The sequence below is a fragment of the Trachinotus anak genome, unplaced genomic scaffold (assembly GCF_046630095.1).
Source record: "Trachinotus anak isolate AG129_WGS33_773 ecotype Australia unplaced genomic scaffold, CSIRO_AGI_Tana_v1 ptg000008l, whole genome shotgun sequence".
NCBI lineage: Eukaryota > Metazoa > Chordata > Actinopteri > Carangiformes > Carangidae > Trachinotus > Trachinotus anak.
In genome coordinates, this window is record NW_027273859.1 from 558,860 (window position 1) to 577,300 (window position 18,441).

The following is an 18,441-nucleotide window of genomic DNA, read 5'->3' on the forward strand; positions in this document are numbered from 1 at the left end:
CCCCCATCCTACTTACCCACATGCACTTTCCTCCTCTCTCATATAAACGTGCTCCACACTTCCTCGATTCCTCTGAGAACCCTGTGGAGCCTCAGTGTTCTCCTCAGTGTATTTTTTAGTAATGGAGGAAAAATGATGTCCCCGCTCAGAGACTTCCTGTCATGCAGCTCTGGTTTAGTGTCACTTGATTAATGGTCTGATTTGCATCCATCTATTAGATGAATTAAGTTATGGTAATCAGATTAAACCCACAGCGGCAGCAGAGGGAGATGAAGACTCCAGGGTCTGGATCAGACCACGTCAGTCACGTACTCAGAGTCCATAGACAGGATCTGAGTCTGGAGGTCTGATGGAAATGTGATCTGTCTTTTGATAATATGTGATGGTAATAATATGGATCAGCTGACCAGACATGAACATCTGTGTCCCAGCTGCATATCAAACCTGAGCCATGGCAGTATGCAAACCAACATCACTTGTCTTGTGCGTTTGTGTTGAAGGATACAATGACCGACAATGTGACTCACAACAGAAACAGAGGAGCTCAGAGCTGCTGCATGAGAATAAAGCGAAATCATTTAGATTAAAAATGACATTGATGATTTAAAGCTCCATATTTTGCTCTTCTTCTGTGTTTTATCTGAAGTGTTGATCTCCATCAGAAGATATATTTGTGGTTTTAAGAAGCAAAAACCATCTCAATGTAGTTTAAATCTCTCTCAGGCTTCTCTCTGGAGCTCTAGTGACAACAGGTCACTGAGCCAATCAGAAGAGAAACTCTCTCTGAGAAGCCTCTCTTCTGACTGGCTGACTGTTTTATGAGTGATCCGATAAAAATAGAGCAGATTTCAGGTAAACACTCAGAGAAACCAAATCCTGTAAGGTTGGATGGTGGGTCCAGGTGGGCAGGGTTTGTGGCATGATTGAGAGCGGGGACTGGTTTGTTGTGACATCACAAAGTTCCAGAAGTCCTGATGGCTCAGTTTCTGAATACATTCAATAATAAATTAAAAACAAAAATTCTGGAAATGAATTCATCATTTGAATTACTTCATTAGTAATAAAAAATGACTGAAACATTAACTGATAACAAAAACACTGTGAATGTAAACATCAGTGTGAGAAGAAGCTGACCACATGTGTAAATACAAACACACAACACTACACTACAAACACCTCAACAATGTGAGCTGCTGCTGAGCTGGAACAGGAAGTGGTCTGTACCTCCATGGAACTTTGGCACCTCTGAAATGGGATGTGGGATTAGAACAGCAAGCTGATAAGATGCCATAAGGAGAAGATAACCATATGGGCAACAACAAATCTGAGCGTCTAACATCAAACTTCTACCATAAACTAAGTTCTTCACGATGAAGACTGGAGATAAATCCTCAGGATGAAAAGGTTTTGTTTCATTTCAGAAGCAGTAGCAGCAGCTGACGCTCCCTGCTCAACTCATCCTTTACGCAAACGACCCCGGCCTCATCTGCTCAATTGCTAATCTGTGGTTTTAATCTGACTGGGATCCCCCCAGTGATCTCTGACCAATTTAGGTATGTAAGAGCACTAAGCAGCGTTCTGATGGTCAAGTAGGTCAGAGGCCTTCACAGGGCGATTATGGTAAAGTGTCAGGCGGCTCCTGTCAGATTTCAGAGGAGTGCACGTCGATTAAAGAGGATCACATTACAGACACAGACACATTCCTCCAGAGTCAGGGTGTCTGTCTGCACACACACACTGAGTTCATCACACACAATACAAATCAGCTGTTGCTCCAACATACAGGAAACAATTCTCTGACCTCTGTTTCTGCTACAGCTCAGATTATTGTCACTGCTCATTAATGTGTGTCACTGCTTTAGTTGGTTAACCCCTCAGACTGTTAACTTGATAAAAAGCACATGGAACAACACCCTTCATGTGTTCAGCTGCTCAGTGAGGAGTTTATGTCTGAATGTTGTTCTGTTTTTCATTTTGGGTTCAGCCAATCATGGTGTGGCTACAGGTCATGTGACAGAGTGAGATACTGAGGAGTGAGCAGCATCTAACAGGTGACATGTAGGTTTAACTCATTAATTGTCCAATGCAGGACAGGTTCATGTTTGTGAGTCAGATTTTAGGAGAGAAGCTGATGTGTTGTTGTTGTTCAGTGTCTGTGGCTCTTCTGTTGCGTAGCAGTTGTCTGTCTGTTCTGCCCATGATACATCACCGACCTCACTGCTTTATGCAACATTCAAGTGGCTGTGTTGAAATAAGGCCAAGTCTACACAGACAGATTTAAAGCTCCATATAGTCTAAAGGTAGATGTCCATGTGTTTGTGATTATAAAGCAGGTCTAGGTTCTATATTAATACTGTGAAAGTATCAAAGCCTCAGTCCACAGAGAAATGCACACAGCCTGTACTCAGAAACTGAGCCTTAAAACCAGCTGTCAGGACTTCTGGAACTTAGTGATGTCACAACAAAGCAGTCACCACTATCAGCCATGCCCCAAGCCATGCCAAGGTTGGACCCACCATCCAACCTTGCAGGATTTAGTTTCTCTGAGTGTTTACCTGAAATCTGCTATATTTTTAATGGATCACTCAGAAAACAACCAGCCAATCAGAAGAGAGGCTCAGAGCCTTCTGATAGAGAGCCAGAGTTAGCATTAGCACACCCACTAACATTGTGTCAGCCACTGCCAGTTACAAGCTAACAAACAACATAAACAAATAAAAGATGCTAACTATGCTAACAGTTCTGATCCGTCTGCTAGTCTCTGATTCTGGTCTCAACAGACTCCTCATCTGAGTCTGGGTCTGACTGAGGCTCCAACATGAGGCTGAGTCTCTGATGTTTCCTCCTCTAACATCTTCATCCTCTCTGCTCTTTCACCTGGACACCTGGAGCAAGCAGGTGGTGGGCGGGGCCAAGGCCTGATGCAGGTTTCTCAATCAGGAAGTCAGAGTAGATGAGCTTCAGACCAGTTTTTATGAAAACATGTTCAACTAAATATGAGTCATAGCAGAGGATTTCACTTAGTTTAAATCACATTTGGAGGAAGTTTAAAATGTGCCACTGACACAACGGAACAGTATCCACCCTCAGCCATGACCCAGGATTTGATTTCTCTGAAATCTTTTGTATTTTTATTGATCTCTCTCTGATGTTTGATGACAGGGCAGTGATTTACAGAGTGCAATGAGTTTAGGACTAAATAATAAAAGTGACACAGCGCTGACTGTAGCTGCTTCTGATTATTCCTGCTTCATCAGCATCACACAGTGGAAGACAGGCACCAGCTTCACATAATGACTGAGTCTGAGTAAGAGATTCTCCCTGAAGAAGACCTGACCAGAAGAAGAGTCCACTAACAGCCTCCTCACACAGTCACATGGTGTCTGCTTGACAAACACAACGCTTCCTCCTGCTGCTGACTCCCTCACAAATAACACAGGTCTCCCTGAGCTTTCTTCCATCGAGGTCAGTATTGATTTTTCATTCCCATGTGAGCGACGCTGAATAATTCTTCTCTACGTCCAGTTCTGACTACGGTGACGCATTTGTCAGGAGCCTGGATGGGACTGGAGATAAAACTGGTGAGGCCATCAGGACCTTTTTAACATCATGAGGTCTCCTCCTGCACAAAATGGGATAATGTGTTTTAGAGAAGAACAGCAGCTGCTGGTGTCACTTTGAAAGCTGTGAACCTGGATTCACTCCAGTCATTATTAATAAGAAACATTACGTCGCAGTTTAGGGTGAATTAAAGTCACCAACTTATTTCCCCACCCCCACGAGCTCTCCATAAATTACAGTTCCTCTCGCGCCGCAGCAAGCCTTCCTCTGTTTATACAAAAAGTGTTTTCTCAACAAAAGGAGACAAAGACAGGAAGTAGGAATGTTTCCTTTTTTCACACCACAGAATCCATAAGCACATTAGGAACTATATCTGCTTTGTATTGATTCCAGCTGCACTTAAGCTTGAATTTACTGATTGCTTCCCTGACCCTGTGAAGAGAGAACATGCTGCTGGCTGAGCCTCTCAGTCACAATTAAAATGACTTGGTGAATGTGTTGTACGGTATTTATCACCCAGCGTCCATGCAGTCTCTTCTCTTTCTTTGTGCCATTGTTCACTGTGTGTACTGAGGTGTTTGTAACAAGCCTGGACAAAGAACCATGAAGACAATTCCATGTGTCAACAGACTGTGGAATTCCTCTGCGACCCCCCCCCCACCCACCCTACCCCCACCAACAAGAGACACCCTGATGTACAGTCTCATCTTCAGAGCTGTCACCTCATCACATCATCTCAAACATAAAGACCATATTTCCACATTCCTCAAACACTTTCACATATAAAATTTGTTGTAATGACCAACAAAAAAATTGATTCAGCAACATAACATCAGCTGACACGGTGCTGCGTTAGCCAATCAAATATTCCAGGGCTGTTTTCAGTGTAAGTCTAACACACCTGAGCAGGGACAGAGAGAAGAGGCTCTACTGCTGCAGCTGAAGGTCACATAATTTTAACGTGTGTCAGGAGCCACAGAGCTTTAACTCAGCTGTTTCAGTGTAAATGAAAATAAAGTGAGGGGGGCGTGGTCTCTGTACAAACACAGCTGAGAGTCGCCACCTCTACAGGTGAAGCTGTGATCACCTGTACAAGATCAGGTTACACATTCATTAGCTAGTCATCCCAACCTCTGGCGCCATTAGCAGTTAGCACTCTCAGCTAACAGGAAGTCCAGTTTTCTCATCATCATAAAGAGCGTGCTCCGACACGTCTGCTTCACTGTCCACTCCACCAGCTGGGATAAAACAGAGCAGATAATTGACTGCAGGCTCCCATTAACACCTGCCGCTAATTACTCAGCATCCGTCACATCTAATTTCCTCCTGTCCGTCATTTAGAACAGACTTTCTGCAGCTGTCGATGGAGAGTTCTCCTGGTTTTCTTCAAGAACAGAGTCTGACTCAACTTTCAACTGGAAACGTGTCACCTCAGAGCTCAGGCTCAACCTCACCTTGTCACCCTTTCACTCTTTCACCCTTTCACTCTATCACTTTGTCACCCTGTCACTCTGCCATCCTTTCACCTTGTCACTCTCGCACTCTGTCACTCTGTCACCTGTTCATTCTTTTACCCTGTCACTCTCTCACTCTGTCAAACACATCTCTGTCAAGATGTTAGAGAGCTACTTCTACATGGAAAATACTATGAATAAAACGATGACAAACGATAACTATGGTTATTGGAAGACAGAACACAGAACATTGAGCTATTCTCCAAAGTTCTTCAGAAACAGAGAACACTAAAACCCAGATAGCATCACTGCTCACACATCCAGCTGAGGTATTACTGTTAGCTTTGATTAGCATGGAACAGGTGTGACCCTCAGTCAAATCACCAGGTTACAGTCATATCATCACGTGTCATGGTCGTCATGGTCAGTGGGCGGAGCTCATCCTGTGTCAGGACTCCTCTCACTGAGGGGAGGGGAGAAGGAAACTGCAGCTGGTGTGATAGGGATGTTGCTCCAGAATTATGTGAGTGACCTCTCTCTGATTTCTCTGTAAACTGATTCTAAAACACAAAGGCCAGTCTGCATCAACCCTGCCTCCACCTGACCTGATGACAGGGAACCTTTAAAGACCAGGAGACCTAATCCTGACAGAACCTCAGCTGCTGTTTATGGTCGTGACATGGAGCCATTGTTGCGTGATATCAGCTGAGTCCATCATTTAAAAAGTGGTTTTGATTCACAAATCAGTTACATTAAAATCAGAATTGTGGGTTTTTAAACGACCTCCTTATGAATCTCATCATAATGTAAAGATAATCTCAGGAGTGTCCTCTGCAACTGCTGCAGTTTCATTCCTCACCTTAAATTTAACTTTGGGATAAATGATGAAATAAATAAAGTGAATGTTCTTTTGAAGCTGTATTACTGACAGAGCACGCTCACAGATCACAGCAGGTCCAGTGCTCCTGCTCTTTAAGCTCTGTGTTTGGTCTCCACCAGCAGCTCTCTGACTGAGTCTGCTGCTGTAATGGTATTAATCGACTGTTTTGATTCACTGATACTGGTCAGGTATATGGCAGTATTTTAACATGTCGTGCTCCTGCAGCTCTGTAAATGACCTGTAACCTGACGGTTCTGGTTGTGGTTCTGTTGATTAGTGGACAGAGTGGGGAGGTGTCACCTCACACTTCTCTATCACCCACAGAGGGGATTGTCTTTCCACCGGGCTGCAGTGGTGTGAGAGGAGAGCAGGAAACATGACCAGCAGCTATTGTTAGGTGGATGTCACCCTGTCACTCACACCCCCCATGAAGGGGGGCACCTGAGATAGCAGGTCTGTGTGTGTGCAGGGGGAGATGGTGATTAGTGATGGGGGTGGAGTTACTGACCTCCTGAATCAGAGGCTCTGAACTGCCACTGCGACTTGAATCTCCCAGCCTCCTCTGTGGCAGCTCGCTGCCTCGGCCTGACTGAAGACATTTAAAGAGACACTCGATTATCTGATCCTGGAGGCAGCAGCAGAATCAGCAGAGACAGGTGCTTCTTTCTTTAACAGTTGTGATAAGGAATGACCACAAAACACAGGGTTCATTTATAAAATGAAATTAAAAGTGTAGTTTGACTTTATCTTCTCTGACGTTAAACAGTCTCAACCACTGAGCAGCTTTAACTCGTTCTCTTCTCTTCCTGTCCCTCCTCTATCCTCTCTCTCCGACCTCTCGTCTATCCTGTGTCTCATTCACTGACTCAATGATTCGCTGAGTAATGTCACATAACCAGTGCCGTAAAGGCAAGACAAGCTGCGGCATTTAAAATAGAAACGCTGTGTCAGAATGTGATGAGTCTCAGTGACAGTCTGAAGTGTGTGAGTGTAGATGTAGGTATGGACAGTGATCCATCTGTGAGCTGATCTGAGGTCTGATCTGGTCATCATGATGAAGAGTGATGAAGATGATCTCCTACCACCACCACCATCCCATCCCCCCACCAGAGGAGCAGGAGGCTCATTAACACATCAACAATTATTACACAGGAAATGAGCCACAGTTTTTCCAACTCATCTGTTTGTTACTGTCAGCCATCGTTTTATTCTGAAAATCCTGTCAGCAGCTTCCTGAGCAACACACTCAGGTGAGCTGTCAGCAGTTCACCAGATTGATTCTTTATTTTCTTGAAAATGGGTCAAAGTTTCTGTTAAAATGTAAATTATCTGTTTAAATGAAGATCAGCAGAGTCAGACTCTGTGTGTGTGTGTGTGTATGTGTGTGTGTGTGTGTGTGTGTGTGTGTGTGTGTGTGTGTGTGTGTGTGTGTGTGTGTGTGTGTGTGTGTGTGGTGGTTTTTCATTAAAAATACATGACCATAGATCAGAATTAATCAGTCACCAGTCACCTTCGAACCAATCACACTGATATAACAAACAACATCTCAGTGGTAGATTTAGATATGTGCTGCCCAGGTCGGCTTCTTGTCGGGTGGAGGCACAGCCACTCGTAAAAACAACAACAAAAAGAAGTTATAAAAGCCAGTTTTCTATCACTCATCACGTCAATGACGTCATTTCACCATGGGTCGGAACGACGCTCCGTCTGCTGAGAAGGTCTCCTCTCTCATTGTCACAGTGGAGCGGGGGAGTCTATCAAATCTATCTCTGTACAGTATCAGTAGGAACCATGTGATTGCTGCACAGATTTCATATGATGATGATATAACTTACATGAAGGATAGAGAGAAACTGCAGATGTTTGAAGAATGAAACAGTGTCATAACCAGGTTCTCCTGTCAGATGAAGGATTTGCTCTTTGGGAGTTTTTTATTCTGATCTGTTGAACAAAGTAAAATCATGTTGTTGACTGTTTGTCATCGTTTTATCAGGTTACTCAGGTTACCAGTCGGAGGTCCCAACCTCTGAACCAGCTGCTGTAACAAAACACAGGAGATGATCAGTATCAGCTGATCTCAGTCTCAGATGATCAGTATCAGTATCAGCAGTAAAAAAACATCATCGGTGGATCACAAGTACAAATGTCCTGGACTAGCAGATGAAGGTGAACTCTGTTGTTTCCTCTGCACAGATTTACAGATTCACAGATTCACTGACTCTGGTTTTGTTGATGGCTGTAAATCTGAGCTTCATCTCGTTCCCACCTCTCTCTCTCTCTCTGTCTGTCTCTCTCTTCCTCTCTCTTTCCCTCTCTCTCTTTCCCTCCCTCCCTCCCTCCCCCTCCCTCACTCTCCCTCTCTGTCTCTCTCTCTCTCTCTCTCCCTCTCCCTCTCCCTCTCTGTCTCTCTCTCCCTCCTTCCCTGTCTCCCTCTCCCTCCCTCTCTCTCGCTCTCTCTCTCTGTGAGGCCTTAAGGAGACGTCCTCAGTGTGCAGGATTAACACAGAGGTTAATTAACTTATGTTACACCTGATCTTTGTGGCCCATTGACCTGGTAAATCCAGATTATCCTCAATCTGGATCTGCAGCAGAGACCAGGCTGCTCAGACGCGCACACACACACACACACACACACAGACACACACACACACTCTTCACTATCTGACTGAGTGTGTCACAGCACTGATACAGAGAGGCCCCTCTGGCTTCAATAGGAATGGAATGGCATGTATTATGTGCATACACACCTGCACAAACACATTAATCTATGACAGGACATACAACAGATGGAAGTGGTGTGTGTCTCTCTGTTTGCCCCCCACCCTCACCTAACCCCCGTCAGTTGGCTGGGGGAGCAGGGGAGGTGTGTAATCCATGAATAACAACACCCAGAGCAGTGACCTGGGCATATGTCACCCAGTATAAGCCCCACAGAGAGCCCAGGTGAAACCACAACAGCCGGGGTTTGACCCAGACTTAGTGGACCTCAGTCTTAGCACTGGGGGGCTGAATCTGCATACACCTGACCCCAAAGTCCAGTTTGTTACATCAGTCTGTGCAAAACTGCAAAAAAAAGAAAATTTGATATTATGAAAAATTTTGTGATATTTGATGTTATTGAACTTTGACCTAAGTCTTGAAGCGTCTGAAGAATCAAAAGCTCGTCAGTGAACTGGATAGTGAACATCATCATAATTATCTCAATCTACACACACACACACACACAAAGGTTGTAAGCTCTCAGACCTTAGACCCTCAGACCACAGATCCTCAGACCCTCAGAAGTCAGATCCTCAGAACCTCAGACCTCAGATCCTCAGACCCTCCTCACTCACCAGAGACCTTGACTCATAAACAAACCTTTATGGCACCAGTCTAATCTGCTGGCTCAGCATTTGTCTATCAGTGATTGCTCAATCTTGTTAACGCAGAGCAGCTACCCAGGTGGCACATACAACTCTCCAGCCATTGACTGTGGAGCGTTTCATTATGTACACTGGGTCAGAAAAATGCTGAATGGTCTTTATAGTGAATGCAAATGAGGCTGAAGGTCACATATATTGAAGAATCAGTGAATTTACTGCCCTGGGTTTGTTATCTGTGGCCTCTGAGGCAGGGTCTGATCTGTGTGCAGGATTTTACATCCAGTCCACACAGGACGACACGACACTGATAACACCACAGCACCAACCTGAGACATTTAACCTGCTCACCTCAGAGAACACCTGAGTCTCCTCAGTCTGCTGAGTTTCCAGGTCTCCAGGAATCATTCAAGCTGATCACTGATCACTGAGGTGATCTGATGATGTCATATCATCATCGATCTCCAAGATGTCCATGATCTACATGATCTGGTACCACTGCACCAGCTGAACTCCTTCACGTTCACAAACCAACAGGGTGACCAGATGGCACGGTGGAGGAGGAGGTGGTGCCAAGAAAGGACTCGACGTCAGCAGTGTGGCAACAGTTCAGCTTCACAAGGTCAGGTGTTTCTAAACCCTGCTGGGCAGCAGTCTAGTTCAACCTGGTCAACCCTCATCTGTATCTCTGTATCTGAAACACAAACAATCACTGACCGACACATTAGACCAGTCAAACAACACAATCAACAAACACTGGAGAGACTGAGGCGACAGGTTTTGTCTGAGGATGTGGACACTGATCACTACACGATGAGTCCATCAGCTGGTCTCAGTCTGAATACTATCAACAGTGGATCTCAAGAGTTCAGATCGTGGATCATGACTGTGTGTTGTGAAGACCATCCACCAGCCAACAAACCAGCAGAAAACTATACAGAAACAAGAAGAATCTAAAACCAACAAATATTCAGTATCCATTAAAATTATCACTGTTCTGTCCTGTTACTGTTGTGTAGTCAAGGGGGTCATAAGAACCTTGATCATACTTTAAATCTAGTTTCTCGACCACAGACACTGGTCACTGCTCTGAGGGGAGAACTGTCCATAGTTCTTCAGAGAACTTTTGGTTCCCTGGTTTAGTTTCTTGAAAACTTTGAAAGTGTCCACAGTGGACTAACTGAACCAGTTTTTGCAGGTTAACTTTCATAACCTCCTATAATGAATGGAAACCAGCAGCTGCATGGATGATGTCAAAAACACAATTCAAAAGCACACACAGCACGGGGCTCAATGCTCTCAGGTGTGGGGGAGGAGCAGTGACTGCACAGAGCTAATTTTAGAGCTGATATAAAGCTTGAGAAACATTTCATCACTGTCAGATTCACTTCACAACCTTATTTGTGCCCCTTAATTTTTGTGACATCATCCCCTCATCCCCCCAATAACTCAACCATTAAGGGCCTCTCAGGGCCCCATAACTACTGACACGAAGCCCTGTGTCTTTATATTGTCATTTATCCTACAACAACGCTAAACACTGACACACACGTGTATCTAATCCAAAGATAACACACTGTCGTGGTCATTCTGAGGCCTCACTGTGGAAAAAGTGAGTTGAGAGGCAGCGATGAGGCAATGTTTGCCCAACAGTCAGATCTCGTAAATAGGGTGGGGGGGGGGGCTTTTTGCAAGCAGCTGCAGAAATTCCAGGCTGCTGCGATTAAAAAGTAACACCCACACTGAGGGTGGGGAAAGTGTTTGAACAGGCTGACCCTGCCTCTGTTTTAATGAAAAGAGAGGAGCCGTCTGCAGTAAAAACAAGGATTTCTCAATGGTGCAATTGTGCCGAGCCCAGATCTCACTGCAGGACGACTCCCGGGCTCATGCACACAGACAGAGCGAGGAGCCCCAGGGCCACACTATCCTCAGGAGCCAGGCTGTGTGTGTGTGTGTGTGTGTCTGTGTCTGTGTGTGTGTGTGAGGGGGGAATTAAAGATGAATGAAGCTGCTTCTGTAAATGCTGCTGAAAATGGAGAAAAGATCATGCAATCATTGGTCTCATTTGTCTAAACTTAGAAACCAGACTGAAAAAATCCAGGACTGGATTTAAAATATAAAAACACCACAGAGCCAAAACAATTCATGACCAATTACTTTATTGAAAATTAATCAATGACAATGTTAATCATCAATTAATGGTTCAAGTCACTGAGCTCTAGCTTCAGGTAGCTCTGGGTTTTCCTTTTAGCCAGAATAATTTAAAGTAAATCAGTCGACTCCTTTCACTGCAGCAGAGGAAGAAAAAAATATTAAAACTGAATTCCTGAAATCTGCTGTTTGGCCCTTAACCACACACAGACCAACACACACAGATCAACACACACACACAGACCATCACACAAACACAGACCACCACACAGACCAACACACACACACAGACCATCACACACAGATCAACACACACAGATCATCACACACACACACAGACCATCACACAAACACAGACCACCACACAGACCAACACACACACACAGATCATCACACACAGATCAACACACACACACAGACCATCACACAAACACAGACCATCACACACAGATCAACACACACACACAGACCATCACACACAGATCAACACACACACACAGACCATCACACAAACACAGACCACCACACAGACCAACACACACACACAGACCATCACACACACAAACCAACACACACAGACCATCACAAACAGACCAACACACATTTAGAGACCTGTACCGGGACTGTGGCCTACAGACTGGTCCAGGACTTCTGACTCAGACTGGACCACCAGAACCACCAGGAGATCACACACAGACCAACACACACAGACCAACACTCACACACAGACCATCACACACACACACAGACCAACACAGACAGGCCAACATACACAAACCATCACACACACACACAGACCAACACACACACAGAGACCAACACACACACACACAGACCAACACACACACACACAGACCAACACACAGTCACACTCACCGTCACACACAGACCAACACACACACAAAGATCCAGATTCAGTCCTGCAGATCTGAGCTGATGTTAAATGAAAGACTAAATGTGCTGTCTATTATCATCTGTCAGTAAAATTATTGCATTTACTGACCTGGTCACCAGCCCCACCCACAACCACCTTGAATCTCCTTGTACCTCCTGATTAGCCACTCTGTACCTGGGCTTTTGGGTCCCCAGGCCCCGGGTCCTGTATTACCCGGCTTGTAAATCCAGCTCAGGTATTAGTTGTGAAACTGAAGATTATCCAGGATTTACACACACACACACACACAAACACACACACATACACAAACACACACTTACACACACATACACCTGACCCCCCCCCCCCCCTCATATAACTGTAACGACATACTGAAAGAATCCAGGAATGCCATTAAAGCATGTCCAGTGACAGAGCACATTTTAATGTGTGCTGCAGCTGTTACATGAATACGAGGAGCCAGAGTTCCTGACAGGGGTCCGGGGCCCCACACAATGCACCGCCTGACTGCTCTGTCTGAGAAATGTAAATTAAAAAAAACAGCTCTTTACCACGAAGAGCATTTGAAGTGATGTGTTTTACGGTAGCTTCATGTGTCCATGTCACTGACAGTGTTGACACAGGAGTCCTGCTGCAGCACCATGTGTGTGTTTGTGTGTGTTTTCCCGCCCGGGTCTCCCTGCCTGGTTTTATGGTCACATTAAAGTGGGTGGTGCAGGGGTTGAGGGGGAGGGGTCAGATCAGAGGGCTGATTGTTTTTCAAGACCACAACCTCTGAATAAACAGCTGAGAAACACTGGATGAATATCCAGTGTCTCTTGTATAAATGTGAAGTGTGTTATCACAGGGATCCTTAGGTTCTGTTCATTTCTCTTTGATATTAAAGTTGAATCTTGACACCTGCCTCTTGTTCACTGTGGTGGATTTTGGATTCAACTGTACAGAAAAAGAAAAAGGCTCTGATCTTCTCTTCTGATTGGCTGACTGTTTCCTGAGTGATCCAATAAAAATATAGCAGATTTCAGGTAAACACTCAGAGAAACCAAATCCGGCAAGGTTTGAATGATGGGTTGAGGTGGGCGGGGCTTGGGGCGTGGCTGAGGGTGGTGACTGCTTTGTTGTGACATCACAAAGTTCCAGAAGTCCTGATGGCTGGTTTTAAGGCTCAGTTTCTGAATACAGGCTGTGTGCATTTCTCTGTGGACTGAGGCTTTGATACTTTCACAGTATTAATATAGAACCTAGACCTGCTTTATAATCACAAACACATGGACATCCACCTTTAGACTATATGGACCTTTGATTTGGTGCAGAATGAACCACACTGCAAATAAAATCTTAAACATCAGACCAAACCAAAAGTCGTTCTGTGTGTTCTTCTTAAAATCTGATGTTATTGAATCAGATCAATAAATCTGCTGCATTGGTCATATTTATATGTGTATTCATGGTCTTCATTCAAAGAGCTCGTTTCAGGGATTTTCATGACTTACTTTGTGTCTCTGCTTGTTACACAAATGTGTGTTACAGAGCTCACTGCTGCACCACATGATGAGTGAAGATGGATATTTTTGCAGTGTGGACGTTTTGAGTGGCAGGGGGAGGGGATGAAATCATACACCAGCCGAGCTGCAGCTCCGCCTCCTCCAACACTTTTCTATAGTTGTTGGAAAAACAAGCTGGAAGAGGCCCAATCCATGAGAAGGAGCGGCTCCACAAACACAAACCACACACCGACATGTTCATGGCATTATTCACTCAGGGAGGGGCCACGTCTCTGTCCCTGAAGGTTTTCAGCAGTAACACAAAGCTGCTTGGAAGAGCCTGTTTTCAACAAGCTGCCACAGACTGTAAAAACAACTCTCTCAACAGGTACTGTTCAGCCTGAGGAAGCCTCTAGAAATGACAGAACAACCACAGAGAGAGAGAGAGAGAGAGAGAGAGAGAGAGAGAGAGAGAGAGAGAGAGAGAGAGAGAGAGAGAGAGAGAGAGAGAGAGAGAGAGAGAGAGAGAGAGAGAGAGAGAGAGAGAGAGAGAGCTGTGATGACAGAGGTCACACTTACTGAGAGGCTCAGGTTGTGTAAAGGAAAATTTTCCTTATCATTCACTTTAAAAACGAGAGTCAATGTCAGAGAAAGACCTGTCTGAATGTTGTAGTCTCATCACCATGCACAACATAACACAACACATACACACAACACATACAGTCGGTTCACTTCGGTCCAGGTTCAGACTGCAGGTTTTCTCTCTGTCACTGAGGTGTTTTCACTCGTACGACTCAATTATATTTTATATAACATCAACAGATTTCAAAATAAAGTATCATAAAATGCTAAATTCAGAGTGTGAATTCAAGTGTTTTAGGATTTATTAACTTTACATTTCAATAAAATAAATAAAATCGGTATATTTTATAAATCTAAAAACATTGTCAATGAAACAAGCCAAATATTAAAACTCATACAAACATTATGAAAAATCCAGAGTGTAATTCAGTTTGAGGTTAGACTGTTTTAGTATTTGACACATGTCTGGATGTGTCTTCATGTTTCTGTGTGTTGCGTTCATTTCTGCTCTTGTATATTGAACTGCAGTATTTTCTCCATCAGCATCCGAATACTGACTAAAGTGATTCTTTTATTTAAAAGACAGCAGAGGCCTGAGCAGCCCAGTTCAACGTGTTCCCTTCAGAACCACACACACTGTGTTTCTTTTCACTTCTTCCCATAAACAGTTTTCAGTTCTTGTGAAAATCAACCTACAGAACAATTAACCTAAAAGTTCAAAGTATATTCACCAGTGGCCTTTAACCATCAGACTGAGGCTGTAAAAGTGAGAAACGCTGCAGATATGCAGACGACTCAGCAGCCTCAGATAAAGCTCATTTCCATGCAGCTTTCTGAGCACTTCACTCTCCTCCTGTGTGTGTTGTGTTCACTGCTCTGTCTGTCTGTGCAGATCCCTGCAGGCTCACATTTCCCCGCCAACATGCCTGTAAACAACACGCGTGTGTTTCAGAGAGGAAACATCATCAAGTGTGTAACAGCACGGATTTTCTTCTGTCGTAATCGTCTGGCACAAAGCCGACTCCCAGCTACACACAAGCTGCCAGACAGGGAGATCCCAGCATTTTTGGGTGTGAGCCAGGCGGGAATACCACCAGGTCCAGGTTCCTGCATTTCCTGATCTGCTGCCAAAACTACATGCAGCAGCAGCTCCCCCCTCCCTCTCTGCCTCTGTCATCTCCCCTCAACATCTTTTTCTGTCACCACAGGAATTTCTTTTATGTTTTCCAGCCTCATCTCTTCAGGTTCTGCTGAACACTGCAGCCAGTCACTGAATATCTGTCTCCTGGTCACCTTTTAATTCCTGATGTAAAATAAAAACAAAAGTTCAATCTACTTTTAGCTTCAGCTCTGACTACACGAAGTGACTCAGGAGCCAGTGTAAACACAGACTGGTCCCTTTAAGTTGAGATCCGATTAAAACTCGTCTGCCTCACTGGGGCCTTTTTATATTTAGCCCACATCTTGTTCCTATTTCCAAAGATGCATTTACTGCCTTCAAATGTGGTTTTGTTTTGCAGCTTTGGGCATGCTTACTATGCTGGCTCCACTCTGTCTGCCTAACAGCCATAAGCATCCTTTTATTGTCCCATGACCATTACACTGAATGACTACATACAAATGACCCCCACAATAACGGCACATCCTGAGGAATCTTTAAAGCATAGAAGCTGATTTTACACGGAGCAGCTCGCTCGGCCACGGGAAGCCAGCTGTTATGAAAATAAAAGTGTTTTCAGATAAAAGTAAAAACTTTGTAATGACAGTAGAAGGTGTGTTTTAAATGCTAAACAGAGAAAAACTTACTGAAGCTGTCCACTCACACACACACTGACCTCACAACAAGAATAATTATTAATACACCTTCAATAAAGACAAAGCTGACTGTTTCTCCATAGACTTGTCTCACCATCCTCCACACTTTACTGTCTCTGTTCTAAGCCTATTGGTTTCAGCCCCTATTTAAAATGCATTTCCATGCATTGTGTTGCTTTAATGTGCAGCACTAATGCAGTCACTAATGTACACATCACATTTAGGGAAGTCTGTAAATGATCCATCATAAATAAGAGATGACATGGCGCATCAGACAGTATAGATCTGCCGCTGCCGGCGGGAAACTAACAGTCAGTGAGCAGAAACATTAACCAGGAGGAGCAGCCTCTGTTTAATACAAACTCTAACTTTATAATGGCTTTATTAATAGTTAACAAACCACTGAAGCTTCACAGATCAATTATCAGCCTTTAATAATAATTAATTAAAAAAAAAACCTTTGACTGACAGGACCATGTGACCTTTTACCTGCTGAGAAAGAGCTTCAACCAGAATGTGTTTATTAATAACTTCATGTGGTCACCATGATGTTATTGTCTCATTAGCAAACACGAACCAAACAGCCTGACACTGTCAAACCTGCTGCTTATTGAATTTTTTATTTTCTACTTGGTCGCAATTCATAGAGAAATGTTCGTGACCTGGATTCTCCAGATCCTCTGAAGTGGATTTTCACAATATGACGGTTTAAAAATTCTTCTTATTAAATAATTTACTAAATAATACATTTGAGTAAACTGTTAGTTCCAGCTTATAAAGCCTTAATAAAGCCTCGGTGTAATTAGCTTCAGCACCAGTCTATCAGTGTTGAGATGGTCAGTGCGGTCCTACCTGTTTGAACTGCTCCTCATACGTCCACTCGTGGTGCTGGGACTGGGGCTGCGCCGACGGAGACTCTGCGCGGCGGGCGGGGGCCGCCGGGACACGGGCCATGAGGTGCATTGGGGCGCCCTTCGGAGACAGGCAGACTCCTTGGAGCGAGGACTGTCGGTGCTGGTAGTGGTTCAGCCCGACGTCGTCCTCGTCCTCCTCCTCTTCGTCCATGACCTCCTGCTCCTCCGTGTCCTCTCCCTCCTCGTCCCGCTCCTTCTCGCTGCCCGGTCTGGAGGAGCTCCCGTCCCCCTCCACCCTGCGGACCTCCATGTGAGGGAGCGTCACCACCGGGGATGATCCGGCCACTCCGGCGGCCAGGGCGCCGCGCATCGCCGCCTGGTAGTGGCGGAACGCCAGGGCTTGTTGGTGGATCTGGGACTCCACCATGGACCTCAGGTCTTTCTCTTTCTCCGCCTGCCGGAGCTTCTCCTCCAGAGCCAGCCGGGCTGCCTGCTGGCGCTGCAGGTTCTCCATGACCGCCTCGAGCTTCATGCCGCCGCTGCCGGCCTGGTGGGACAGGGAGCCGGGGAACGGGCTGTGGGAGGAGGCAGAGGGAGCCTGGAGGGGGAGGCTGCCGGCGGTCGAGAAGGAGCCTTGCTGCGGAGGGACGAGAGGACGGTCGGTAAAAAAAATTCACCGGTACTTTACCAGGAAAACACACAAGGTCTACCTGTGATCCTGATCACAGACTCACACAGGTACGGGATCTGAGTCTGGTTCTGGTTCTGAAAGATCTCACATTAACACACAGACGGAGGTGAAAACTTCTACTGAGCAGATAAAACACTGTTAAACTGTCCACACACACACTCTCTCTCTCTGCCACACACACACACACACACTGAGTCAGTGTGTAACATTAGTAGAATAAAGCTCAGACAGAGTCCCCTGTGTCCGGTAGAAATGAGGAGTCCCGGCCGCTTACCAATGCAGATTTAGTTGCTATACTCGTGTTATCAACCATGCTTCTCTCCGTCAGACGCGAGAAATGATTATCAGAGGGATCGGAGTCTTCTTTCAGTCCTGGGTCCGAGTCTCCGCATTCAGCATCCAGGTCCGGGCAGCAGTCTGAGTTAATAGTTGAAGTGTGTTTGGTGTTGATCGGCGGAGCTTCGAGCTGCTTTGGCAACAAGTGGTAACAGTGGAGAGGATGACCTCTGGAGGCAGAGATCAGCCCCCTGCTGCAGCGCGTCAATACGGAGGAGCTGAGAGCGAGGCCCGGCTCCTGTCAGCGCCTCTCTTCATTTAATGCAATCTAATTTGCTAAATGAGGTGAATTATAGTGAAGATTTTGTATATGTGTGTGTGTATATGTGTATATATATATATATATATATATATATATATATATATATATATATAT

At 45.0% G+C, this 18,441-nt stretch overlaps 1 protein-coding gene across 1 annotated transcript in view; it reads right to left on the reverse strand.

Annotated features, from left to right (window-relative positions):
- arid3c (AT rich interactive domain 3C (BRIGHT-like)) overlaps positions 1 to 18,193 on the reverse strand; it is an 82,660-nt gene extending 64,467 nt beyond the window's left edge. The window contains exons 1-2 of the mRNA XM_071481722.1: positions 18,004 to 18,193; positions 17,037 to 17,675 (exon numbers count right to left, since the gene is read on the reverse strand). Coding sequence (XP_071337823.1) covers positions 17,037 to 17,675; positions 18,004 to 18,042 — 678 coding nt within the window. The 5' untranslated portion in view covers positions 18,043 to 18,193. The remainder of the gene's footprint in view (positions 1 to 17,036; positions 17,676 to 18,003) is intronic.
- Between the last annotated feature and the right edge of the window lie 248 nt (positions 18,194 to 18,441).